General features: G+C 57.2%; 1 protein-coding gene across 8 annotated transcripts; it reads right to left on the bottom strand.

Moving 5' to 3' along the window:
• Positions 1–4,836: 4,836 nt before the first annotated feature.
• GABRA6 (gamma-aminobutyric acid type A receptor subunit alpha6) lies at positions 4,837–24,965 on the bottom strand. Of its 8 annotated transcripts, none has more exons than XM_060197053.1 (9): positions 24,415–24,965; positions 24,212–24,333; positions 22,138–22,205; positions 19,268–19,458; positions 19,116–19,198; positions 17,276–17,419; positions 16,644–16,796; positions 13,320–13,645; positions 4,837–5,735 (listed from the first exon to the last, which is right to left on the bottom strand). In XM_060197053.1, exons 1-9 carry the CDS (start codon positions 24,930–24,932, stop codon positions 5,457–5,459), a joined length of 1,884 nt encoding a protein of 627 aa, XP_060053036.1. In that variant the 5' UTR covers positions 24,933–24,965; the 3' UTR covers positions 4,837–5,456. The 8 variants fall into 8 exon arrangements, 7 of the variants coding, with proteins under 7 accessions (XP_060053036.1, XP_060053035.1, XP_060053038.1 ...); XM_060197052.1 differs by having other exon boundaries at positions 19,268–19,488; positions 24,415–24,962; XM_060197055.1 differs by having other exon boundaries at positions 13,320–13,579; positions 24,415–24,955.
• Between the last annotated feature and the right edge of the window lie 1,102 nt (positions 24,966–26,067).

Raw genomic sequence — 26,067 nt, 5'->3', positions numbered from 1 at the left:
GCAGGTGCTCACAGAATTTCCAAGGACAATTGCTCAGTGACAATCTGATTTAAACAAACAATGTGCATTGTTCTATAGCATCCTACGTCCATAGAAGATTGTTTTCTCTGCTACACACATGTCAGTGAATCTTTGAGTAATGCAGATGGAAACACCTGTGTGGGTGTGGGTAAAGAAACAATTAGCTTTTACCACAAAGACTTCAGTATTGCAATGACTATCTATAATATAAGGGGTCTCAAAGAATGATCATCGATTTGTTTTTATGCTAGGAATTGTATCACCTTCAGATACTCAAATTCCTTCAATGGGGCTCTTCATGAACAGCCTCCAGATCCCAAACATTGGAGGGTTGATGACCAGCTGATCTGAGGAGGAGGTTTGTCATGGCCCTCGGACCAGCCCTCAGACCAGCCCTAAGACGGACAACAGACCAGTAGCTCAGATCGATCATACCTCAGACCAGCAGTTCAGATCAGCACTCACACAAGCCCTCACACCATCCCTCAAACCAGGCCTCACACCAGCTGAAACACCAGCCCTCACATAAGCCCTCACACCAGCACTCAAACTAACACTCACACCAACCAACATGTCAGGCCTCACAGCAGCCCTCACAACACCCCTCACATGAGGCCTCACAGCAGCCCTCACACCTGCCCTCACACCAGCCCTCACAACAGACATCACACCTGCCAGCACACCAGCCCTCATACCAGCCCTCACACCAGACATCACACCAGCCCTCACACCAGGCCTCACACCAGATATCACAGCAGCCTTCACACCAGGCCTCACACCAGGCCTCACATCTGCCCTTACACCTGCCCACACACCAGCTCTCTCACCAGCCCTCACAACAGCCCTCTCACCAGCCATCACACCAGCCCTCTCACCAGCCCTCATACCAGGCCTCACACCAGACATCACAACAGCCCATACACCAGCCCTCACAACAGCCCTCTCAGCAGCCATCACACCAGCCCTCTAACCAGCCCTCACACCTGCCCTCACACCAGATATCACACCAGCCCTCACACCAGGCCTCACATTTGCCCTCACACCAGGCCTCACAGCAGCCCTCACACCAGCCCTCACACCAGACGTCACACCAGGCCTCACAGCAGGCCTCACACCAGCCCTCACACCTGCCCTTACACCTGCCCTCACACCTGCCCTCACACCAGCCATCACACCAGACCTCAGAGCAGGCCTCACACCAGCCCTCACACCAGGCCTCACAGCAGCCCTCACACCTGCCCTCACACCAGATATCACACCAGCCCTCACACCAGCCCTCACACCTGCCCTCACACCTGCCCTCACACCAGGCCTCATGTCAGCCCTGTGCCATCATGAGTCCTGCCCTGGGTGGCAGTGTCATCACTGCCACCAGTGCCAGAGGGGAGGACATCAGGGCTGTGGGGGACGGGACGGCGGCCACGGAGGTTTTGCAGCGGGGTGAGCACCCACCTGCCCAAGACCCTCCACAGTGCCGACACTGATGCTGTGCTGAGCACATGGAGGACAGGCCGGACTCCGGGTCAGTGCAGTGACCAGTGACAGCAGACAAACCTCTAGAGATGGCTGAGTGGCCTGGGGAGCTCCTGGAGCCTTCTGGAGCCCCAACCCGCTCACCTAGGTTCCATCACCACCATCAGCTTAGCAGGAACTGAGTGGAGCCCTGCCCCCACTCCTCTCTCACTCTTCCTGTTGTTCTTGCATGACAAATATTTTTGAAAATAGAAATGTCTGGGGAGTCGGGCGGTGGTGCAGCGGGTTAAGCGCAGGTGGTGCGAAGCGCAAGGACCGGCGTAAGGATCCCGGTTCGAGCCCCCGGCTCCCCACCTGCAGGGGAGTCGCTTCACGGGCGGTGAAGCAGGTCTGCAGGTGTCTGTCTTTCTCTCCCCCTCTCTGTCTTCCCCTCCTCTCTCCATTTCTCTCTGTCCTTTCCAACAATGATGATATCAATAACAACAACAATAACTACAATAAAAAAGGGCAACAAAAGGGAAAATAAATAAATATAAAAATTATATATATATATAAAGGAAAGTCTTGATTGTCAGGACCAAGGAGGCCAGAGGTCTCTGCCCCTTTTGCTTCCAGGCTGTGGAGAAGGGTGACCCTTAGCTCTGCCGCCATGATCCAGTCTGTGTAGGGCCATCCCACAGTGACAGGCTTCCGGACAGGCATGCCTCAGCCTTTGGCACTTTGGGGTCAGTCAGAGGGTCACTTCAAGTGTGAACTGCCGGTCTTCACAGCTCTGGCCAGTGAGCCCCATGGGCCCATGGCAGGGGGCTCAGGAGAAACCTGAAACGGAAGTGCTGGGACAGAAGTGGTGAGTCAGCCATCAGTATGGCAATACTGCAGACCCTGCCCACAGAGAGTACGCCTTGGGGCAGGGATGGGGGCACAGAGTTTGAATGTGTCTGCAGGGTAAGTGGCATCACCACAGACCCTGCCCACAGAGAGAAAGCCTTGGGGCAGGGGTGGGGTGGGGGGCACAGAGTTTGAATGTGTCTGCAGGGTAAGTGGCTGAGGGAGACTATAAATAACTGAACAGATTTTTCTCATGTTCCCTGGCTTTCAACTACCCTTTCGACTGCTTCAGCATTTCTGTCAGGGCTGGAAGCCGTTTTAAGATGTCTCCTACCTCCCAGCATCTGATCTTAAAACACATGAATCTGCAGCAGCAGGCCGCCGTGGGCACTGTGCAGGAGCTCGGTCAGCCAGAGGGAGCAGCGGCAGGGGCCGGCCTCACGGGCGGCGCTGGGAGGGGCTGCAGAGGACGAGGAGATCTCCGTCTACATGACAAGCCTGCTTTGGAGAAAAGCTCCGGGAGACAAATCACCGAGGACCAGGAGGGGCATGTGTCCTTCCTTCGGGAGACTGGGACACCTTGGGGTGCGGATGCCAGAAGAGGAGCTCCCAGCAAGGCTCCCATGTGGGTGAAACTGGGAGCGGGAAGGTGTTCCTCCTACTCTGACAAAACTCCTCACCAGACTCCATCTCCAGTGTGACCTTCAGACACCTAGAAGTCCTCCTTGATGCTGTCGTATTCGGGGGCGGTGGTGGTGCACTGGGTTAAGTGCACATAGCACCAAGCGCTAGGACAGGGGTTCGAGCCCCTGTTCCCCACCTGCAGGGGGAAAGCTTCATGAGCAGTGAAGCAGGTCTGCGGGTGTCTCTCCGTCTCTGTGTGTGTCTTCCCCTCCCCTCAGTCTCTCTCTGTCCTGCCCAGTGAAGTGGCAGGAGTGGCCTCCAGGAGCGGTGGATGTGTAGTGCTGGCGCTGAGGCCCAGAGAAGTCGCCACGCTCAGCTCTGCTACCACACTTTTTGTTTGCACTCAGTGTGAGTCTGGAGGCCACGATGCCAGCAGGTGCAATGCTGGCTCCAGCTCAGCTCAGAGACGCGGTAAGTTCGGTCTCCTGCAAAGCCTGGCTTCTCATGTGTGGTAACAGCAGCACCTGTTTGTGCCCATTCTACGGAGATTCCAGAAGGGTCAGGCTGGGAAGCAGGGTCCAGGTGGGGCCTTGTGCCGTGGTGTGCTGGCACTCCCATGGAGTGGATCCAACTAGGAGGCAAGTCACCGACCCTCCCTTGCCAGCTCAAGGGGCTGCACGATCCAGAAAGGAGGCATTGGGGAGCATTCTGGTATAAACATTCCTTTATTTGAAGGTGGGTTTGGGTTTATATAGAAAGTTAAACAAAGAACATTTTTTTCAAATATGTCAGAAATGACAGGTTTCTTAAAGGTCAGCTTGTCCCTATGGTAGGTGGCTGGTACAACAAGAATTGATGCAGATGCATAAAGGTCAAGACAGTTAGTCTCCATGATGCAGGCAGGTTAACTATCCAAAGGCATTTGAGAGAAGCATAGGGGCTAAACCAGTAGGGTGCGATAGAGAGAAGAGAAACAAGACTTTATGTAAATCACAGATATGAAAGAACACAAAGAAATAAGATTTGTGGGTTTCTCTGTCTGAGGAGGTGTATGATAGAGTGTTGGGGAGGTGTATGATAGAGTGTGTTCTCCCTTGTGATCAAAAGGTGAAGTGGATGTGTGAACTTTGAGTGACTATCATGAACTTTGAGTGAACACTAAAGCAGGCAGCCATGTGGCCTGTCAGCAGGGGAAACTAAGTGTGAGAGGCCTGTAGGCTTTCTGTGAGCTTGAGAGACTAACAAGGAGAAACTGAGTCTGGGAGACTTTTCCCTCTTGGCTCATCTCTATAAGGAGAGAGGCTAACAAGTGGGGTGTCTTTCCAGACCTCCATCCAAGCTTCCCTAAGCTCTACCAAGCTTTCACATAGTCCCACAATGGTGGCCCAGCAGACTTGCATGCCTGGGGTCCCAGGTTAAGGTCCCAGCTCAACCTCATGTCAGAGCACAAGATGCTTGTTTCATCTCTCTCCTGCTCATGAAAATTAATCTTCATTTTCCTTTAAGATTTCGAGTACTTGCACAGTGTAAGACATGGCACTGGTTCTTAAGCTGCACCTACAGGTGTCAACACCAAGTGGAGGATCAACAGAGACAGTGAGGCATTGGGGTTTCACAGGCAAGTTTATAAGGAGCAGAGCAGCCCAAGAGGGAGGGGTGCCAGGGAAGGAGAAAGAGGCTTCACAGAGAAGTGGGTGTCCAGAGTGGGGTGCTTCCCTGGGGGTCAGGGGTCCCCACAGAGAGCTCTGTCCCCTCTCTGTCCAGGTGGCCCTCACACACTGTGCCCAGGGTCCCCACAGAGGGCTCTGTCCCCTCTCTGTCCAGGTGGCCCTCACACACTGTGCCCAGGGTCCCCACAGATGGCTGCATCCCCTCTCTGTCCAGGTGGCCCTCACGCACTGTGTCTGGATCCCCACAGAGGGCTGCATCCCCTCTCTGTCCAGGTGGCCCTCACATGCTGTGCCCGGGGTCCCCACAGAGGGCTGCGTCCCCTCTCTGTCCAGGTGGCCCTCACGCACTGTGCCTGGGGCCCCCACAGAGGGCTGCATCCCCTCTCTGTCCAGGTGGCCCTCACACACTGTGTCTGGGTCCCCACAGAGGGCTGCATCCCCTCTCTGTCCAGGTGACCCTCACACACTGTGCCTGGGTCCTCGTCAGCTCCCCACATGATCCTCTCAGGCTAGTGGACTCTTGCTCATTTGGGCATGTGGCCATCTCTGCAGCTCCCTGAGTGTCACCTCCTCCATCAGGGAATCTGGCAGGGGTCTCCTGAGGATACAGGCCTCCCTGCCTGCCTCACCAGCCCTGTCTGTCTCAGTGGGGTTGGTGGGGGGGCCTGGTGGTGGAATATATTGCAGGGTGGAGGTCCTATGAGGGTAAGGGGTCCCCTGGGGGTAAGGGGTCCCATAGGGGTAAGGGTCCCATGGGGCTAAGGTGTCCCCTGGGGGTAGGGTGGGGTTCCTTAGGTGAGGGTCTCATGTGCGGGGGGCCTCATGGGTGGGGTCCTGTGGCTACAGGGTGTGCTGCCCCCCTGCGGGGTCCCGGGCCAGGTAGACCACCCAGTAGACCAGGTTGAAGGCCGCAAATGCTACCGGAAACAGGACCCTTGAGTACTGGTCAATCTTGCTGGAGCCACCTGGGGAGGCTGGGGAGCCCAGGGAGCCCAGGGAGGCAGGGGAGACGTCCATGCTGGGGGTTCGGGCCAGCACCCGGCAGGCTTCATGAACGGGCGCCACAGGCAGGGCCAGTGGGGCTAGCCTCCTCTTCAGCTGACAGCCGGACTCTGGGAGCTGCAGGGACAGACAGACATGCTCAGCCTGGGGGGCAGACACAGAGCCCAGAGTCCACTGGACTCAGGATCTCTGGGGACAGACAGACACACCCAGCCTGGGGAACAGACATGGGGATGCTGAGGGAAGGGGCTGGGCCACCCGCCCCCTTGTGGGAGTCCAGGAGGGAACTCCGGCCCCTGCCAGCTTTCATGATGCCCCGTGGCCATCCCTACTCTGTGCTCTGAGACTTCCAGCCCCTGCTGGGCACCATTCTGGGGGTGTGCTCTGTGGGAGTGTGCTTTCTGGGGGTGCCCTGGGGTATGCTCTAGGGGTACCCTGGGGGTATGCTCTGAGGGTGCCCTGGGGGTGTGCTCTGTGGAGGTGCTCTGGGGGTTTGCTCTGGGGGTGCCCTGGGGTGTGCTCTGTGGGAGGTGCTCTGAGGGTGCCCTGGGGTGTGCTCTGGGGGTGTGCTCTGTGGGGGTGTGCCCTGGGGGTGCCCTGGGGGTGTGCTCTGGGGGTGCCCTGGGGGTGTGCTCTGTGGAGGTGCTCTGGGGGTGTGCTCTGGGGTGTGTCCTGGGGGTGTGCTCTGGGGGGGTGCTTTGTGGGGGTGTGCTCTGTGGGGGTGCCCTGGGGGTGCTCTGTGGGGGTGCTCTGGAGGGCTCTGGTCTCTCTCTCATTAAAATAAGATGAACAAACCATTTAAAAACAGATACTGAAGAAAGTAGTCCTAGGAGGGGCCCCAGGAGGGATCGGTGGGCAGGCTCAGGCCTTGCCCCATGTGAGGCCTTGGATCCCAGCCTGACACTATTGGGAACTCTGTGGTGGAGGTGGGTAAGCTCGTGTCTCCTTCCCTGTCTCTCCTTCCAAATGAGAGTCCACATAGGGCACAGAAGCTCCATGCCCCAGAGGAGAAGCCAGGACAGGATGCCAGGCTCCTTCCTGTGCCCATCAGTGGAGCCACAGCTCTGCAAGTCCTGCCCACTCCACTCCATCTGTTTCTCTCATGATAAATTGGGGGTGGGGGAGAGGGCATCAGACCTCACAAAGCACACATGTCACGATGCACAAGGACCCAGGTTCGAGTCCCAGGCCCCCACCTGCCCAGGGAAACTTTGCAGCTGCTGAGGTAAAGCAGGTCTGAAGGTGCTAACTCCCTCCCTCCATTACTTCTGTCTCTATCCAAAGTAAATAAATAAAATTTAAGCAGTTATTTAAAGGGGGGCATGGGAGAAGGAGAGAGAAAGAAACACCCTGCTGACACCCGCCGGGGGACAGCATCTTGGGACTCTGACAGACGCTCCTCTCGGACGCACTCTGCCGGACACCAGTTCCCAGTTTCCAGGTCAGAGCCAAAGTGGCAGATGCTGAGTCCTCTCCCAGGACAGGCAGGGAGCCTTTGCATGCACAACTTAGACGCCCAGGGCACATTCAGGCCCTGAACTCCCCTCAGACTCACTCAGTGCTCATTCAAGGTCCAGCTCCCTCCGGTGACAGTGTTTGCATTACGACTGAACAGACAGCTTGAAATGTCACCGTATCTGTGAGCTCTGGGAAGGCACCCACCAGTGGGTGCCCGTGGCCGTGTGGGCTTGGCTCCCAGTTGGGGGGCAGACAGCCAAGCCTGCTTGGGGAGCAGATACAGATGGTCTGAGCCCTCATCTGTGTTGGTTTTTTCACCTTCAAGGTTCCTGTCTCTAAGCTTGTTTCTATTTTTATTTTTGCATGCTTAGTTAACCTTTTAGAGACCAAATTCTCCTCTGCATTGTCTTGAGATATTTTCACTGGAGTCAGTTCAGAACTACTTTCCCCCAAAATAAATAGGATCAGCAGGCGAGAAGAAGAGTACTTTGAGATTTAAATGCACTTTTCACCAGCTTCCCCAAGGGCCAGCTTATCATATTCTGCTATTTTAGAATTGGAGAAGATAGAGGCTGGGGAGACTTGAGATCTTGAATACTAGCTTATTCAGGAATTGTGCCCTGAGAATTATAGCCTAAGGGAATAATGACTTTGTGCCTTCTCTGAAGCTGTGAAATCATATTCCTTTCAGAAACAGACTTCAAAGCATACCGGCAGGGAGCGACGGACTTTTCCTTTCTATCTGCACATCTGGCCAGGGAGCTCAGACAGATGAAAGTTATTCCCAAGTTCTTCGGCTCACTCTGACTGTTTTTCCCAGGTCCACTAATTTGGGATCTGACAGTGCAAATGGTACCTCCATAGGTGTGTGGTACAGTGCTGTTGGCATTTTGGCAAAGCAGGTTACCTACCTATTAATAGGCAGAGTTCATAATGGGGCCCTATCCTTTCTTTTAAAGAATTTACTTTTTTATCATTGTATTACCTTTATTTATTTATAGAATAGAGACAGCCATAAATTGAGAGAGGAGGGGGAAATAGAGAGAGGAGAGACAAAGACACCTGCAGACCTGCTTCACTGCTTGTGAAACTTCCCCTGCAGGTGGGGACCAGGGGCTGGAACCCAGGTCCTTGTGCATGGTGACATGTGTGCTCAACCATGAGCACCACTGCCTGGTCCCTGTGAGACCCCTTCTCTTCTCATGCAGCTTGCACCACTGAGTAGGCTCCCTGGCCCCATCCCTGTTTGTTCTGTGTCTCAAAGGACCTAGAGGTGAGGAGACACTACTAAACTGAGCACCACTGCCATCCCAGGGTGCCGGAGCTTGAACCACGGGCCTCACACAAGGTAAGTTGTGCACTTTCCCTGCTGAACCAGCTCCTGGACCCTGTAAGCACTTGTTTTTTTACCAGAGGAGTCATTTTACAAGCATCAGAGCTTTCGGAGGAAACATGATCTGAGAGTGGAGATGGTCTTGCTTTGCCATCTGCTTGGCTGTGATCTCTCAACACATAGAGGCCTTGCAGAGCCCCACTGAGGTTGGGGGACCTTGTCTGCACTCAGGCCTGTCCCCAGCGGGCACCCTGGGCAAGGTGCGGGGAGGAGGACTGGGGGCCAGGGGCTGGCCAGGGCTAAGCAAACAGTCCTGTGCTCCCCAAAACTAGGAGGGAACCACCCACACCCGCTGCGTTTCCTCTCACAGAAGAAACACCAGACCACCACACGGTGAACGTCTTATGGAATTAGGGCTAGTAGAGACCAAGAAAAGCTCCCCACTTCCCTGTGCTGCGGGAGGCCCACTCTAGAGAACGTGGGTTCTCCATGTGTCCCTGTGCTGCTGGAGGCCCACTCTAGAGAACGTGGGTTCTCCATGTGTCCCTGTGCTGCGGGAGGCCCACTCTAGAGAACGTGGGTTCTCCATGTGTCCCTGTGCTGCGGGAGGCCCACTCTAGAGAACGTGGGTTCTCCATGTGTCCCTGTGCTGCGGGAGGCCCACTCTAGAGAACGTGGGTTCTCCATGTGTCCCTGTGCTGCGGGAGGCCCACTCTAGAGAACGTGGGTTCTCCATGTGTCCCTGTGCTGCGGGAGGCCCACTCTAGAGAACGTGGGTTCTCCATGTGTCCCTGTGCTGCGGGAGGCCCACTCTAGAGAACGTGGGTTCTCCATGTGTCCCTGTGCTGAGGGAGGCCACTCTAGAGAACGTGGGTTCTCCATGTGTCCCTGTGCTGCGGGAGGCCCACTCTAGAGAACGTGGGTTCTCCATGTGTCCCTGTGCTGCGGGAGGCCCACTCTAGAGAACGTGGGTTCTCCATGTGCCCCTGTGCTGCGGGAGGCCCACTCTAGAGAACGTGGGTTCTCCATGTGTCCCTGTGCTGCGGGAGGCCCACTCTAGAGAACGTGGGTTCTCCATGTGTCCCTGTGCTGCGGGAGGCCCACTCTAGAGAACGTGGGTTCTCCATGTGCCCCTGTGCTGCGGGAGGCCCACTCTAGAGAACGTGGGTTCTCCATGTGTCCCTGTGCTGGGGGAGGCCCACTCTAGAGAACGTGGGTTCTCCATGTGCCCCTGTGCTGGGGGAGGCCCACTCTAGAGAACGTGGGTTCTCCATGTGCCCCTGTGCTGGGGGAGGCCCACTCTAGAGAACGTGGGTTCTCCATGTGCCCCTGTGCTGGGGGAGGCCCACTCTAGAGAACGTGGGTTCTCCATGTGCCCCTGTGCTGGGGGAGGCCCACTCTAGAGAACGTGGGTTCTCCATGTGTCCCTGTGCTGCGGGAGGCCCACTCTAGAGAACGTGGGTTCTCCATGTGCCCCTGTGCTGGGGGAGGCCCACTCTAGAGAACGTGGGTTCTCCATGTGCCCCTGTGCTGGGGGAGGCCCACTCTAGAGAACGTGGGTTCTCCATGTGCCCCTGTGCTGGGGGAGGCCCACTCTAGAGAACGTGGGTTCTCCATGTGCCCCTGTGCTGCGGGAGGCCCACTCTAGAGAACGTGGGTTCTCCATGTGCCCCTGTGCTGGGGGAGGCCCACTCTAGAGAACGTGGGTTCTCCATGTGTCCCTGTGCTGAGGGAGGCCCACTCTAGAGAACGTGGGTTCTCCATGTGTCCCTGTGCTGCGGGAGGCCCACTCTAGAGAACGTGGGTTCTCCATGTGTCCCTGTGCTGCGGGAGGCCCACTCTAGAGAACGTGGGTTCTCCATGTGTCCCTGTGCTGAGGGAGGCCCACTCTAGAGAACGTGGGTTCTCCATGTGTCCCTGTGCTGGGGGAGGCCCACTCTAGAGAACGTGGGTTCTCCATGTGCCCCTGTGCTGGGGGAGGCCCACTCTAGAGAACGTGGGTTCTCCATGTGCCCCTGTGCTGGGGGAGGCCCACTCTAGAGAACGTGGGTTCTCCATGTGCCCCTGTGCTGGGGGAGGCCCACTCTAGAGAACGTGGGTTCTCCATGTGTCCCTGTGCTGAGGGAGGCCCACTCTAGAGAACGTGGGTTCTCCATGTGTCCCTGTGCTGCGGGAGGCCCACTCTAGAGAACGTGGGTTCTCCATGTGTCCCTGTGCTGCGGGAGGCCCACTCTAGAGAACGTGGGTTCTCCATGTGTCCCTGTGCTGAGGGAGGCCCACTCTAGAGAACGTGGGTTCTCCATGTGTCCCTGTGCTGAGGGAGGCCTACTCTACAGAGAACGTGGGTTCTCCTCTTGTCCCTGTGCTGCGGGAGGTCTACTCTACAGAGAATGTGGATTCTCCTCTTGTCCCTGTGCTGCAGGAGGCCTACTCTACAGAGAACGTGAGTTCTCCATGTGTCGCTGTGCTGGGGGAGGCCTACTCTACAAGGAACGTGGGTTCTACTCTTGTCTCTGTGTTGCGGGAGGCCTACTTTATGGAGAACGTGGGTTCTCCATGTGTCCCTGTGCTGAGGGAGGCCTACTCTACAGAGAACATGGGTTCTCCATGTGTCCCTGTGTTGCAGGAGGCCTACTCTACAGAGAACATGGGTTCTCCATGTGTCCCTGTGTTGCAGGAGGCGTACTATACAGAGAACGTGGGTTCTCCTCTTGTCCCTGTGCTGAGGGAGGCCTACTCTACAGAGAACGTGGGTTCTCCATGTGTCCCTGTGCTGAGGGAGGCCTACTCTACAGAGAACGTGGGTTCTCCATGTGTCCCTGTGATGTGGGAGGCCTATTCTACAGAGAAGATGGGTTCTGCATGTGTCCCTGTGTTGCGGGAGGCCTACTCTACAGAGAACGTGGATTCTCCATGTGTCCCTGTGCTGAGGGAGGCTTACTCTACAGAGAACGGGATTTCTCCATGTGTCCCTGTGCTGAGGGAGGCCTACTCTACAGAGAACGTGGGTTCTCCATGTGTCCCTGTGTTGCGGGAGGCCTACTCTACAGAGAACGTGGGTTCTCCATGTGTCCCTGTTCTGTGGGAGGCCTACTCTACAGAGAACGTGGGTTCTCCATGTGTCCCTGTGCTGCAGGAGGCCTACTCTACAGAGAACATGGGTTCTCCTCTTGTCCTTGTGCTGAGGGAGGCCTATCCTACAGAGAACGTGGGTTCTCCTCTTGTCCCTGTGTTGCGGGAGGCCTACTATACAGAGAACGTGGGTTCTCCATGTGTCCCTGTGCTGAGGGAGGCCTACTCTACAGAGAACGTGGGTTCTCTACTTGTCCTTGTGCTGCGGGAGGCCTATTCTACAGAGATCATGGGTTCTCTGAGTGTCCCTGTGTTGCAGGAAGCCTACTCTACAGAGAACTTGGGTTCTCCTATTGTCCCTGTGTTGAGGGAGGCCTACTCTACAGAGTACATGGGTTCTCCTCTTGTCCCTTCACTGCGGGAGGCCTATCCTACAGAGAACGTGGGTTCTCCGCGTGTCCCTGTGTTGTGGGAGGCCTACTCTACAGAGAACGTGTGTTCTCCGCTTGTCCTTGTGCTGCGGGAGGACTATTCTACAGAGAACGTGGGTTCTCCTCTTGTCCCTTCACTGCGGGAGGCCTATCCTACAGAGAACGTGGGTTCTCCACTTGTCCTTGTGCTGTGGGAGGCCTACTCTACAGAGAACGTGGGTTCTCCTCTTGTTCCTGTGCTGCAGGAGGCTTACTCTACAGAGAATATGGGTTCTCCTCTTGTTCCTGTGCTGCGGGAGGCCTACTCTATAGAGAACGTGGGTTCTCATTGTTCTTTGACCTGTCAGAGACCATATTTCCATGAGACAGCATCTTCGGCCTGTCATTAACTACTTAAATATTTTAGAAGTAAAACATGTATTGTTTTCTAATTTGTAACACAGAGTTTACCCTTGATGAACTGGACTGAATGTGGTCCATGACCATGAGTTGGTCAGGGAGGCATCGTAGTTATTCTGTAAAAAACCTTAATCCTGAGGCTCTGAGTTTGCAGATTCACTCCCCAGCACCACTGTCAGTGAGAGCTGAGCGGCGCTCTGGTGTTCCAGTCTCTCTATCTCTCTTTCATTAACAAAATATTAAATAATACATTTCTTTAAAAAAAAGAAATGTTCAGAAGCCTTCCTGTACTGGATAGACAATTTCAGTCAGAGCATCTGCACTATTGGATATTATCAAGGAAAACCCCCTTACCCAAGAGCTTCTACTTGGTCCTTGTACTGAAGTCAACGTCTCTCTCTCTCTCTGTGTCTGCTTGGAGGTGGGACTGGGGCTTGGGAGCACATTTTGACCCTGGAATTATTTTAACTAATTAATCGACCTGAGCACTGCTGGGCTCTAGCTTATGGTGGTACGGGGGAGTGAACCTGGGTCCTTGGAGGTCCAGACATGAGAGTCTGTTTGCATGACCATTGCATTCTCCCCAGATGACCGCTGGACTAGTTCATGTGACACTTTGTTCATTCTCCATAAAGCCTGTGAGGTACCAGGCAAACCTGAACTCCGTTTCCAGGCTGCATGCCACCCGGAAGCCTGAGAATCACGCCCACCCTCACGCACTCACTCGCACGTGCTGAGAATGTGGGGCGCTCGTCCGTCATCAGGAGTGGGACTGCACCCGCGGGGTCAGCAGAGCACAGACTCCAGCTAGCAGCTGCTCCCAGGCCTGCTCCCTCCTGGACTCTGAAGCCCGTTCCCTGCTGGGTGCCAGCCGGCTCAAGAAGGGCAAGGTGGCCCTGCACAGCGGCTTCCTGCGGGCAGGCCTGGCACAGCACCCTCCTCCTGAGACCCTGCCGGGAGCTTCCAGGGGGCACCGCTCTGTGAGGGGGCATGGGGAGCACAGCTTACCAGCACAATGCCCGCTCCCAGGCACTCCGGGGCCACAGACACAGTAGGCGGTGGTGGTGGGGGTGGCAGGGGCTGGCGCTGGGCCCTCTGAGCCTGGATGTTGGTGAAGTAGTTGACGGCGGCAAACTCGATGAGCGCGGAGAAGACGAAGGCAAAGCAGACGGCGATGAACCAGTCCATGGCCGTGGCGTACGACACTTTGGGGAGGGAGTGCCGGGCACTGATGCTCAGCGTGGTCATGGTCAGCACTGTGGTGATGCCTGAGGAGAGACGGTGAGGGCTGTGGTGATGCCTGATGACAGAGGAGGTGAGGGCTGTGGAGATTCCTGAGTGGAGAGAGGAGAGGGCTGTGGAGACTCCTGAGTGGACAGAGGTGAGGACTGTGGAGATTCCTGAGTGGAGAGAGCTGAGGGCTGTGGAGACTCCTGAGTGGAGAGAGGACAGGGCTGTGGAGATTCCTGAGTGGAGAGAGGACAGGGCTGTGGATATTCCTGAGTGGACAGAGGTGAGGGCTGTGGAGACTCCTGAGTGGAGAGAGCTGAGGGCTGTTGAGACTCCTGAGTGGATAGAGGAGAGGGCTGTGGAGATTCCTGAGTGGAGAGAGCTGAGGGCTGTGGAGACTCCTGAGTGGACAGAGGTGAGGGCTGTGGAGACTCCTGAGTGGACTAGGTGAGGGCTGTGGAGACTCCTGAGTGGACTAGGTGAGGGTTGTGGATATTCCTGAGTGCACAGAGGTGAGGGCTGTGGAGACTCCTGAGTGGACAGAGGTGAGGACTGTGGAGATTCCTGAGTGGAGAGAGCTGAGGGCTGTGGAGACTCCTGAGTGGAGAGAGGAGAGGGCTGTGGAGATTCCTGAGTGGAGAGAGGAGAGGGCTGTGGAGACTCCTGAATGGACTGAGGTGAGGGCTGTGGAGACTCCTGAGTGGAGAGAGGAGAGGGCTGTGGAGATTTCTGAATGGACAGAGGTGAGAGCTGTGGAGACTTCTGAGTGGAGAGAGCTGAGGGCTGTGGAGATTCTTAAGTGGAGAGAGGAGAGGGCTGTGGAGATTCCTGAGTGGAGAGAGGAGAGGGTTGTGGAGACTCCTGTGTGGACAGCGGTGAGGGCTGTGGAGACTCCTGACTGGAGAGAGGAGAGGGTTGTGGAGACTCCTGAGTGGAGAGAGGAGAAGGCTGTGGAGACTCTTGAGTGGATAGAGGTGAGTGCTGTGGAAACTCCTGAGTGGAGAGAGCTCAGAGCTGTGGAGACTCTTGATTGGACAGAGGAGGTGAATTATGTGGAGACTTCTGAGTGGAGAGAGGTGAAGGCTATGGAGATTCCTGAGTGGACAGAGGTGAGGGTTGTGGATATTCCTGAGTGGAGAGAGGTGAGGGCTGTGGAGACTTCTGAGTGGACAGAGATGAGGGCTGTGGAGACTCCTGAGTGGAGAGAGCTGAGGGCTGTGGAGACTCCTGAGTGGAGAGAGGAGAAGGCTGTGGAGACTCCTGAGTGGACAGAGGTAAGGGCTGTGGAGATTCCTGAGTGGAGAGAGATGAGGGCTGTAGAGATCCTGTTTGGACAGAGGAGGTGAGGGCTGTGGAGACTCCTGAGTGGAGAGAGGTGAGGGCTAGGAGATTCCTGAGTGGACAGAGGTGAGGGTTATGGTGACTCCTGAGTGGAGAGAGGTGAGGGCTAGGAGATTCCTGAGTGGAAGAGGTGAGGACTGTGGAGACTCCTGAGTGGACAGAGGTGAGGGTTGTGGAGATTACTGATTGGACAAAGGTGAGGGCTGTGGAGACTCCTGAGTGGACAGAGGTGAGGGTTGTGGAGATTACTGAGTGGACAGAGGTGAGGGCTGTGGAGACTCCTGAGTGGACAGAGGTGAGGGCTGTGGAGATTCCTGAGTAGACAGAGGTTAGGGCTGTGGAGACTCCTGAGTGGACAGAGGTGAGGGCTGTGGAGATTCCTGTGTAGACAGAGGTGAGGGCTGTGGAGATTACTGAGTGGACAGAGGTGAGGGCTGTGGAGACTCCTGAGTGGACAGAGGTGAGGGCTGTGGAGATTCTTGAGTTGACAGAGGTGAGGGCTGTGGAGACTTCTGAGTGGAGATAGGTGAAGGCTATGGAGATTCCTGAGTGGACAGAGGTGAGGGCTGTGGAGACTCCTGAGTGGACAGAGGTGAGGGCTGTGGAGATTCCTGAGTAGACAGAGGTGAGGGCTGTGGAGACTTCTGAGTGGAGATAGGTGAGGGCTGTGGAGACTCCTGAGTGGACAGAGGTGAGGGCTGTGGAGATTCCTGAGTAGACAGAGGTGAGGGCTGTGGAGACTTCTGAGTGGAGATAGGTGAGGGCTGTGGAGACTCCTGAGTGGACAGAGGTGAGGGCTGTGGAGACTCTTGAGTGGAGTGAGGTGAGGGTTGTAGTGATTTCTGAGTGGACAGAGGTGAGGGCTGTGGATATTCCTGAGTGGAGAGAGGTGAGGTCTGTGGAGATTATGTTTGGACAGAGGAGGTGAGGGTTGTGGAGACTCTTGAGTGGACAGAGGTGAGGGGTATGGTGACTCCTGAGTGGAGTGAAGTGAGGGCTGTGGAGACTCCTGAGTGGACTGTGGTGAGGGCTGTGGATATTCCTGAGTGGAGAGAGGTGATTGCTGTGGAGACTCCTGAGTGCACAGAGGTGAGGGCTGTGGAGACTCCTGAGTGGACAGATGTGAGGGCTGTGGATATTCCTGAGTGGAGAGAGGAGAGGGCTGTGGAGACTCCTGAGTGGACAGAGGTGAGGACTGTGGAGATTCCTGAGTGGAGAGAGGAGAGGGCTGTGGATACTCCTGAGTGGACAGAGGTGGTGGCTGTGGAGACTCATGAGTGGACAGAGGTGAGGGTTGTGGAGGCTTCTGAGTGGAGAGAGGTGAGGGCTGTGGAGATTCCTGAATGGAGAGAGGTTAGGGCTCTGGAGACTCCTGAGTGGACAGAGGTGAGGGCTGTGGAGACTCCTGAGATGACAGAAGAGCGTTCTCTGTCTTCTCAGCCCCAGTGTCTCTCCCGTCTCTAGGAGGACCTTTTCTCACACAGCCCACCTGGTCTCCCTTGCCTAGAATCCTTGCTCAGTGTTCTCCTCGGGATGTAAGCAAGTGTCCCTTCAGCCCATTGGGTGTGACTCCCGGCACTCTCCTCCTTCCACCTGTTCTGTGGAGGCTCAATTCTGTGCCCCACATCACTAGGGCCAGTGGGAGGCCGGGCGGTGTGCCTGCGCTCAGGGGTTGTTCGGTCCCACCTGACAGGAGCCAGTGAAGGACAGTGGGGACTCTTTCTGTGGGCTGGTGTGGGCAGCGGGGCTGGGCCAGCTCACCAAAGACGGTCCTGGCAGGGACGGACTCCTTATTGATCCAGAAGGACACCTGGGACAGAACCACGGTCATGATGCAGGGCGTGTAGATCTGGATCATGAAGTAGCCCAACTTCCTCTGCAGGCGGAAGTGCACCGCCATCGTGATGTACTCCCCTGCGGGCAGGAGGCGCCGGTTGACACTCCCGAGCCGGGCCTAGGCCCCAGGCCACCTGAGCTGAGGGCCATCTGGGGCGGGTCAGCAGAGGGCCAGCTGGGGGCCGGGATCCCCCATGGTCACTTGGTCAGCAGAGGGCCAGCAGGTGGTGCATGTATGAGCAGGCAGAGGGTCTCACCTGTGTTAGACTCACCTGTGTTAGCTGTTAGTCTCCTCTGTGTTATTCTCACTTGTGTTAGCTGTTAGTCTCCTCTGTTATTCTTACCTGTGTTATTCTCACCTGTGTTAGCTGTTAGTCTCCTCTGTGTTAGACTCACCTGTGTTAGCTGTTAGTCTCCTCTGTGTTATTCTCACCTGTGTTAGCTGTTAGTCTCCTCTGTATTATTCTCACCTGTGTTAGCTGTTAGTCTCCTCTGTTATTCTTACCTGTGTTATTCTCACCTGTGTTAGCTGTTAGTCTCCTCTGTGTTATTCTCACCTGTGTTAGACTTGATGGTCTCACTTGATACTGTCTGTCCGACCAGGTCATACTGCAGGAGGCTGGATGATCCCTCTGGGACTTCCACAGAGTGCAGGGGCCCTTTCTTCCAAGTGTAGACGACCTCACTTCTGGGGTACGCGTCTGGGTTTAGAAACAAGTGGACGGGACTGCTGAGCAGCAGTGGTCTCTCCCCACCTCCAAGCCCATCTCGCCCTGTGCGAGGAAGCCACGCATGAAGGTCCCTCCTCACACAGGAGTCCTTACACCAGGCTGTGTGTCACGGGAATCACTTAGGCTCCCCAGCCGCCAACAACCAAACATGCACACGGGCTCACTCACAGAGCACTGACCCTGTGCCCAGTACTCAGCTCCAAGTGTACTGACCCTGTGACCATGTACTCAGCTCCACAGAGTACTAATCCTGTGCCCAGGCACTCACTCTCCACATAGAGTACTGACCCTGTGCCCAGTACTCAGCTCCAAGTGTACTAACCCTGTGCCCAGGCACTCACTCTCCACATAGAGTACTGACCCTGTGCCCAGTACTCAGCTCCAAGTGTACTAACCCTGTGCCCAGGCACTCACTCTCCACAGAGTACTGACCCTGTGCCCTGGTACTCAGCTCCACAGAGTACTAATCCTGTGCCCAGGCACTCACTCTCCACATAGAGTACTGACCCTGTGCCCAGTACTCAGCTCCAAGTGTACTAACCCTGTGCCCAGGCACTCACTCTCCACATAGAGTACTGACCCTGTGCCCTGGTACTCAGCTCCAAGTGTACTAACCCTGTGCCCAGGCACTCACTCTCCACATAGAGTACTGACCCTGTGCCCTGGTACTCAGCTCCACAGAGTACTAACCCTGTGCCCAGGCACTCACTCTCCACATAGAGTACTGACCCTGTGCCCAGTACTCAGCTCCAAGTGTACTAACCCTGTGCCCAGGCACTCACTCTCCACATAGAGTACTGACCCTGTGCCCTGGTACTCAGCTCCAAGTGTACTAACCCTGTGCCCAGGCACTCACTCTCCACATAGAGTACTGACCCTGTGCCCTGGTACTCAGCTCCACAGAGTACTAATCCTGTGCCCAGGCACTCACTCTCCACATAGAGTACTGACCCTGTGCCCAGTACTCAGCTCCAAGTGTACTAACCCTGTGCCCAGGCACTCACTCTCCACATAGAGTACTGACCCTGTGCCCAGTACTCAGCTCCACAGAGTACTAATCCTGTGCCCAGGCACTCACTCTCCACATAGAGTACTGACCCTGTGCCCAGTACTCAGCTCCAAGTGTACTAACCCTGTGCCCAGGCACTCACTCTCCACATAGAGTTCTGATCCTGTGCCTAGGTACTCAGCTCCACATAGAGTACTGACCCTGTGCCCTGGCACTCAGCGCCACAGAGTACTAATCCTGTATCCAGGCACTCACTCTCCACGTAGAGCATTGACCCTGTGCCCAGTACTCAGCTCCAAGTGTACTGACCCTATGCCCAATACTCAGCTCCAAATGTACTGTCCCTGTACCTAGTACTCAACTCCAAGTGTACTAACTCTGTGCCCAGGCACTCACTCTCTACACAGAGTACTGACCCTGTGCCTAGGTACTCAGCTCCACATAGAGTACTGACCCTGTGCCCTGGCACTCAGCTCCACAGAGTACTGACCCTGTGCCCAGGCACTCACTCTCCACATAAAGTACTGACCTTGTACCTAGGTACTCAGCTCCACATAGAGTACTGACCCTATGCCCTGGTACTCAGCTCCACAGAGTACTGACCCTGTGCCTAGTACTCAGCTCCAAGGAGTAGTGACCCTGTGCCCAGGTACTCACAGCTCCCAAACTTGAGCGGGCATGCATGGCCATCCATGGGGAAGTTCACCAGCCGCATGGGGCAGTCTGCATTGATGGTCAGCCTGGAGACAAGGGCGTGCAAGGTTAGGAGCAGCCAGGCCCTGGGAGCGAGGCTAGGCTTGGGGCCTCACCTCATGGTGTAGAGGATGGTCCCATTCTGCATGATCCTGAAGAGCTTGTTGGGGGTGGTCATGTTGTGAGTGATGGACTTCTTCCCGTTCCTGAAGAAGGTGTCAGGCGTCCAGATCCTGCTGACCATCAGGCTGTTCAGGCTCAGGATCTGCATGGGGCCCCCAAACCTCAGCCTCTCGTCTGTCCAGGTCTGGCGGAAGAAGACGTCCATGGTGTATTCCTGCACAGGGAGGGGCACCATACACAGCTGGGCAGGCCTGCTGCCCTCTGCCCGCTGCCTGCTGCCCTCTGCCTACTACCCGATGCCCTCTGCCCACTGCCCGCTGCCCGATGCCATCTGCCCACTGCCTGCTGCCCTCTACCCACTGCCTGCTACCCTCTGCCTGCTGCCTGCTGCCCTCTGCCTGCTGCCCACTGCCCGATGCCTGCTTCCCACTGCCCACTGCCCAATGCCCTCTGCCTGCTGCCCTCTGCCTGCTGCCCACTTCCCGATGCCCTTTGCTCACTGCCCAGTGCCTGCTGCCCTCTACCCACTGCCTGCTACCCTCTGCCTGCTGCCTGCTGCCCTCTGCCTGCTGCCCACTGCCCCCTGCCTGCTTCCCACTGCCCAATGCCCTCTGCCTGCTGCCCTCTGCCCACTACCTGCTGCCCTCTGCCCACTGCCCGATGCCCTTTGCTCACTGCCTGCTGCCCTCTGCCCACTACCTGATGCCCTCTGCCCACTGCCTGCTGCCCTCTGCTCACTGCCTGATGCCCTCTACCCACTACCTGATGCCCTCTGCTCACTGCCTGCTGCCCTCTGCCCACTACCTGCTGCCCTCTGCTCACTGCCTGCTGCCCTCTTCCCACTGCCTGCTGCCCTCTTCCCACTGCCTGCTGCCCTCTTCCCACTGCCTGCTGCCCTCTGCCCACTACCTGCTGCCCTCTGCTCACTGCCTGCTGCCCTCTTCCCACTGCCTGCTGCCCTCTTCCCACTGCCTGCTGCCCTCTGCTCACTGCCTGATGCCCTCTACCCACTACCTGATGCCCTCTGCTCACTGCCTGCTGCCCTCTGCCCACTACCTGCTGCCCTCTGCTCACTGCCTGCTGCCCTCTTCCCACTGCCTGCTGCCCTCTTCCCACTGCCTGCTGCCCTCTGCCCACTACCTGCTGCCCTCTGCTCACTGCCTGCTGCCTTCTGCCCACTGCCCTCTGCCCACTATTCACTGCCTGATGCCCTCTGCTCACTCTCCTCTGCCCTTTGCCCAGTACCCAGTGCCCACTGCCCTCTGTCCTTTGCCCATTGCCCATTGTCAAGTCCTCTCTCAGGACTGGGGGCTGTCCTCCCCTGGCCCTCATAGCTCCTGGGCCTCACTCAGGCACCATCCTGCTGCTGTTTCTTTTCAGCCTTTTTATTTTCCCAGGCGGGCAGAGACAGCAGCCCACCACCCTCAGGAGGGTTCTGAAACGCGAACCCAGGGACAGAGCCCTCTGGCTGCGTGTGGTCCTGAGCAGATCCTGTCTTGGGAACCACAGGCAAACCACCCCATTTTACCAGAGATAATAACAGTCAGGACTTTGAATTGGTGTCTTTCATGAAATAGTAAAACGTCTTAAGACTTATAGGGTCACTGCAGAGGTCACTGGCAGAGAACAGCTGGTAATTACAGGAGAACACGGCCAGTAACGCCGGCTGCTACATGATGGCAGATACACTGCTCTGGTGGTCGTATTTAAAAGGCAATGTAACAGCCCCTATCCACTCACTAAAGGCCGGGGTTCCCTGGCTGTGAGAGAGAGGTGCCAGGGGCCGGGGCCTAACCGTGTGTGTCCCCACGGCAGGACACGGGCGGAGGGCTGCCCTGCAGCCGGGCAGGAGGCGAGGGGGAGAGACCCCAGAGGCCGGTCTCTCTCTTCCCTTCCAAGTCTGACACGTGCTCTTCAGGGCCCTCTCTCTCCCTCTTTCCTGCCCCCTTCCTCCCCTTTCCTCTCCCTCCTTCCTTTCCTTTTCTCTTCACTCAGAGCTGAAGACAGCCATTCCTGCAGGCTCTTGCCTCACTACAAATCCCAGTGGGTCTCTCAGGGACAGGAGGCCAGGGGTCCATGCTGCACAGCCCAGGACACACTGTTGTGAGTGCACCTTGTCCCAGGCCATCTTGATGAATGTCCTTGGGAGCCTCGCACCACCTGGACCCAGGAGCAGCCCAGGACACCTGCTGGTACGAGTGAAAGAGGGGTTTCCCAGGACATGGCCAGGGGGTCAGCAAGGCCAGGGGAGGGTCTCCCAGGACATGGCCAGGGGGTCAGCAAGGCCAGGGGAGGGGTCTCTCAGGACAAGGCCACGGGGTCAGCAAGGCCAGGGGAGGGTCTCCCAGGACATGGCCAGGGAGTCAGCAAGGCCAGGGAAGGGTCTCCCAGGACACGGCCAGGGGGTCAGCAAGGCCAGGGGAGGGGTCTCTCAGGACAAGGCCAGGGGGTCAGCAAGGCAAGGGGAGGGTCTTCCAGGACATGGCCAGGGAGTCAGCAAGGCCAGGGGAGGGTCTCCCATGAAACGGCTAGGGGGTCAGCAAGGTCAGGGGAGGGTCTCCCAGGACACGGCCAGGGGGTCAGCAAGGCCAGGGGAGGGGTCTCCCACAAAACAGCCAGGGGGTCAGCAAGGCCAGGGGAGGTGTCTCCCAGGACACCGGGGGGGGTGGTCACACCCCTTTCCCCCGGACACCTGAGCACACAGATGTGTATGATGCAGGAGGCAGAGCTCCATCCCCTGACATCCAGTCCTACCCACATGTCCTGGAATTGGGCCTCTTGGGCATCAGTGAATGTCCCTGAGAGGTGTGGCTGCCTTTAGGTGGTCAGCCTGGGCCCTGATGGTAGAGCTGCGCCCACTCACCATCTCCACGTCCGACACGGGTCCAAAGCTGGTCACATAAATGTCCGTCTTGACCTCTGTGACAGCACCTGCAGTGACCACGTGGGACAAATGGGCCCTGTGAGGAGGGGCGACCCCCTGCCCCTGGCCAGGGCCTAGAGCTCCTCATCCTGGGACTGGAGCAGTGGCCAGCAAACTGCTATGGTGGCCAGCAGGCAGGTGTGGACACTGTGGTTCAAAGGCCAGAATGTCCTGGGGGCTGAGACTGGAGCACACACAGAGCCCACCCTGGGGGCTGGGACAGAGATGGGAGACAGGAAATGTGAGACAAAGAGATGGGGAGATGGGGAGACAGAGAGACAGGGAGACATGAGACAGGGAGACATGAGACAGGGAGATGGGAAGATAGGGAGACATGAGACAGGGAGATGGGGAGACAGAGAGACAGGGAGATGGGGAGACAGAGATACAGGGAGACATGAGACAGGGAGATGAGGAAATGGGGAGACAGAGAGAAAGGGAGACATGGGAGATGGGGAGACATGAGACAGGGAGATGGGGAGACATGAGACAGAGAGGTGGGAGACAGAGAGAAAGGGAGACATGGGAGATGGGGAGACATGAGACAGGGAGATGGGAGACATGAGACAGAGTTGGGAGACATGAGACAGGGAGACAGGGAGACAGGAGACATGATACAGGGAGATGGGAGACATGAGACAGGGAGATGGGAGACATGAGACAGAGAGATGGGAGACATGAGACAGGGAGATGGGAGACATGAGACAGAGAGATGGGAGACATGAGACAGGGAGATGGGAGACATGAGACAGGGAGACAGGAGACATGAGACAGGGAGACAGGAGACATGAGACAGGGAGACGGGAGACATGAGACAGGGAGGTGGGAGACATGAGACAGGGAGATGGGAGACATGAGACAGGGAGATGGGAGACATGAGACAGGGAGATGGGAGACATGAGACAGGGAGATGGGAGACATGAGACAGAGAGATGGGAGACATGAGACAGGGAGACAGGAGACATGAGACAGGGAGACAGGAGACATGAGACAGGGAGACGGGAGACATGAGACAGGGAGGTGGGAGACATGAGACAGGGAGATGGGAGACATGAGACAGGGAGATGGGAGACATGAGACAGGGAGATGGGAGACATGAGACAGGGAGATGGGAGACATGAGACAGGGAGATGGGAGACATGAGACAGGGAGGTGGGAGACATGAGACAGGGAGATGGGAGACATGAGACAGGGAGATGGGAGACATGAGACAGGGAGGTGGGAGACATGAGACAGGGAGGTGGAAGACATGAGACAGGGAGATGGGAGACATGAGACAGGGAGATGGGAGACATGAGACAGGGAGATGGGAGACATGAGACAGAGAGAAGGGAGACATGAGACAGGGAGATGGGAGACATGAGACAGGGAGATGGGAGACATGAGACAGGGAGATGGGAGACATGAGACAGGGAGATGGGAGACATGAGACAGGGAGATGGGAGACATGAGACAGGGAGATGGGAGACATGAGACAGGGAGGTGGGAGACATGAGACAGGGAGATGGGAGACATGAGACAGGGAGACGGGAGACATGAGACAGGGAGGTGGGAGACATGAGACAGGGAGACGGGAGACATGAGACAGGGAGGTGGGAGACATGAGACAGGGAGATGGGAGACATGAGACAGGGAGATGGGAGACATGAGACAGGGAGATGGGAGACATGAGACAGAGAGAAGGGAGACATGAGACAGGGAGATGGGAGACATGAGACAGGGAGATGGGAGACATGAGACAGGGAGACGGGAGACATGAGACAGGGAGATGGGAGACATGAGACAGGGAGATGGGAGACATGAGACAGGGAGATGGGAGACATGAGACAGGAAGATGGGAGACATGAGACAGGGAGATGGGAGACATGAGACAGGGAGATGGGAGACATGAGACAGGGAGATGGGAGACATGAGACAGGAAGATGGGAGACATGAGACAGGGAGATGGGAGACATGAGACAGGAAGATGGGAGACATGAGACAGGGAGATGTGGAGATGTGAAGAGGTTCTCACCCCCGAAGCCAGGTCGTAGCCGGTTGTCATAACCTTGCAGCAGGCTGTCCAGGGTCTGGCTGACGTTCTCTGTGGGGTACACAGGCCCCTCTCCGTCCAAGGCTGCCATAGTGCTCTCCAGCCTGCAGCAGACACTCATTGAGGCCCCCAGGTGTCCCCATGCCCGGAGGCCCCTGGTCCCCATTGGATGGGCAGACACTCACCACAGCAGGGTGCCCAGCCAGGGCAGGGGCCAGGCCATCCTGGGTGCTATCCCCACAGCCTCCTTGCCCACCTTCTTCCAGGGGGGCAGGCAGGCCTCACTCCCACAGCCGGCAGCCGGGCTGCCTCCACCCCTGAACTCAGTCTCCTCTCTCGCCCGCCCACCCAGCAGCCGAATGAGGCCTGGGGGCCGGGCATGGCTGCAGGCCTGATGACCACGGGAACAGGCATGGCAGGGGGAGAAGGAGTTTGTGGCCGGCTGGCTCTGAGCCCCCAGCCCAGGAGGGTGCCCTGCAGCCCACTGAGAGAGGTTCTGTTCCTCCAGCTGGCAGCCTCCATCTGCACAGCCCAAGGGGACTGTGGGTTGCCCTGGGACCAAGCCCTGAGAGACCCCACCCCACCTTGCTGCACCCCCAGGCTGTGTCCTGGGAGACCCTCCTCTGGCCTTGCTGTACCCAGGAACCTGGGTAGTCCTCCCAGAATCACAGCCAGGGAGACCCCCAGACACAGAGCCAGCCATGGTGTGGGGACACAGCTCACAGGAGATGCTGGAAAGGCTCCCATGAGCCTCCAGACTATTGTTAGGGACTGGGGGGTCACACAGCGCCATGGGGAAGGACCCGGGTTCAATACCGGCCCAGCCTATGGGGGAGCAGGGCAGTAGGTGCCTCCTGTAGGGACTTGATCCCAGAAGCTACACTTTGGAGTGTCTGAGAAACGTGCACAAACAATCTGGTGTTTACGTAACCACTTCACCAGGTAACATAGACTTGACGGTTACACAACAGCCCAGAACTGTGGGCGGCCAGGGAAGAGCTACGGAGAGGAGGGCGGCTGCCTCCAGACCAGTTTCTCTGCACCTGCGAGGCCCTGGGGGAGGGGAGAAGGAGGCCCTACTAGGCTGTGTGGGAGGAGAGCAGAAGGGAAGGTTCAAGCCCTCCTGCCCCTCAGCTAGAAAAGCTCCAATTCCAAGGGCACACTGACGTGTGTGCATGGGGCCCTGCACACACCTGGCCCAGCTCCCTGGCACATGTGGGCGCCTGCACATGCCTGGCCCAGCTCCCTGGTACACATGGGGCCCTGCACACACCTGGCCCAGCTCTCTGGCACACGTGGGCACCTGCACACACCTGGCCCAGCTCCCTGGCACATGTGGGCCCTGCACACACCTGGCCCAGCTCCCTGGCACACAAATGGTGCCCTGCACATGCCTAGCCCAGCTCCCTGGCACACATGGGGCCCTGCACACACCTGGCCCAGCTCCCTGGTACACATGAGGCCCTGCACACACCTGGCCCATGTGGGTACCGGCACACACCTGGCCCAGCTCCCTGGCACACATGGGGCCCTGCACATGCCTGGCCTAGCTCCCTGGCACACATGGGTGCCTGCACACACCTGGCCCAGCTCCCTGGCACACATGGGACCCTACACATGCCTGGCCCAGCTCCCTGGCACACATGGGTGCCTGCACACACCTGGCCCAGCTCCCTGGAACACATGGGACCCTACACATGCCTGGCCCAGCTCCCTGGCACACATGGGTGCCTGCACACACCTGGCCCAGCTCCCTGGCACACATGGGCGCCTGCACACACCTGGCCCAGCTCCCTGGCACACATGGGCACCTGCACACACCTGGCCCAGCTCCCTGG

The sequence above is a fragment of the Erinaceus europaeus genome, chromosome 9 (assembly GCF_950295315.1).
Source record: "Erinaceus europaeus chromosome 9, mEriEur2.1, whole genome shotgun sequence".
Lineage (NCBI taxonomy): Eukaryota > Metazoa > Chordata > Mammalia > Eulipotyphla > Erinaceidae > Erinaceus > Erinaceus europaeus.
The sequence above is the reverse complement of the archived record's forward strand: the minus strand, read 5'-3'. Positions and strand labels throughout refer to the sequence as shown.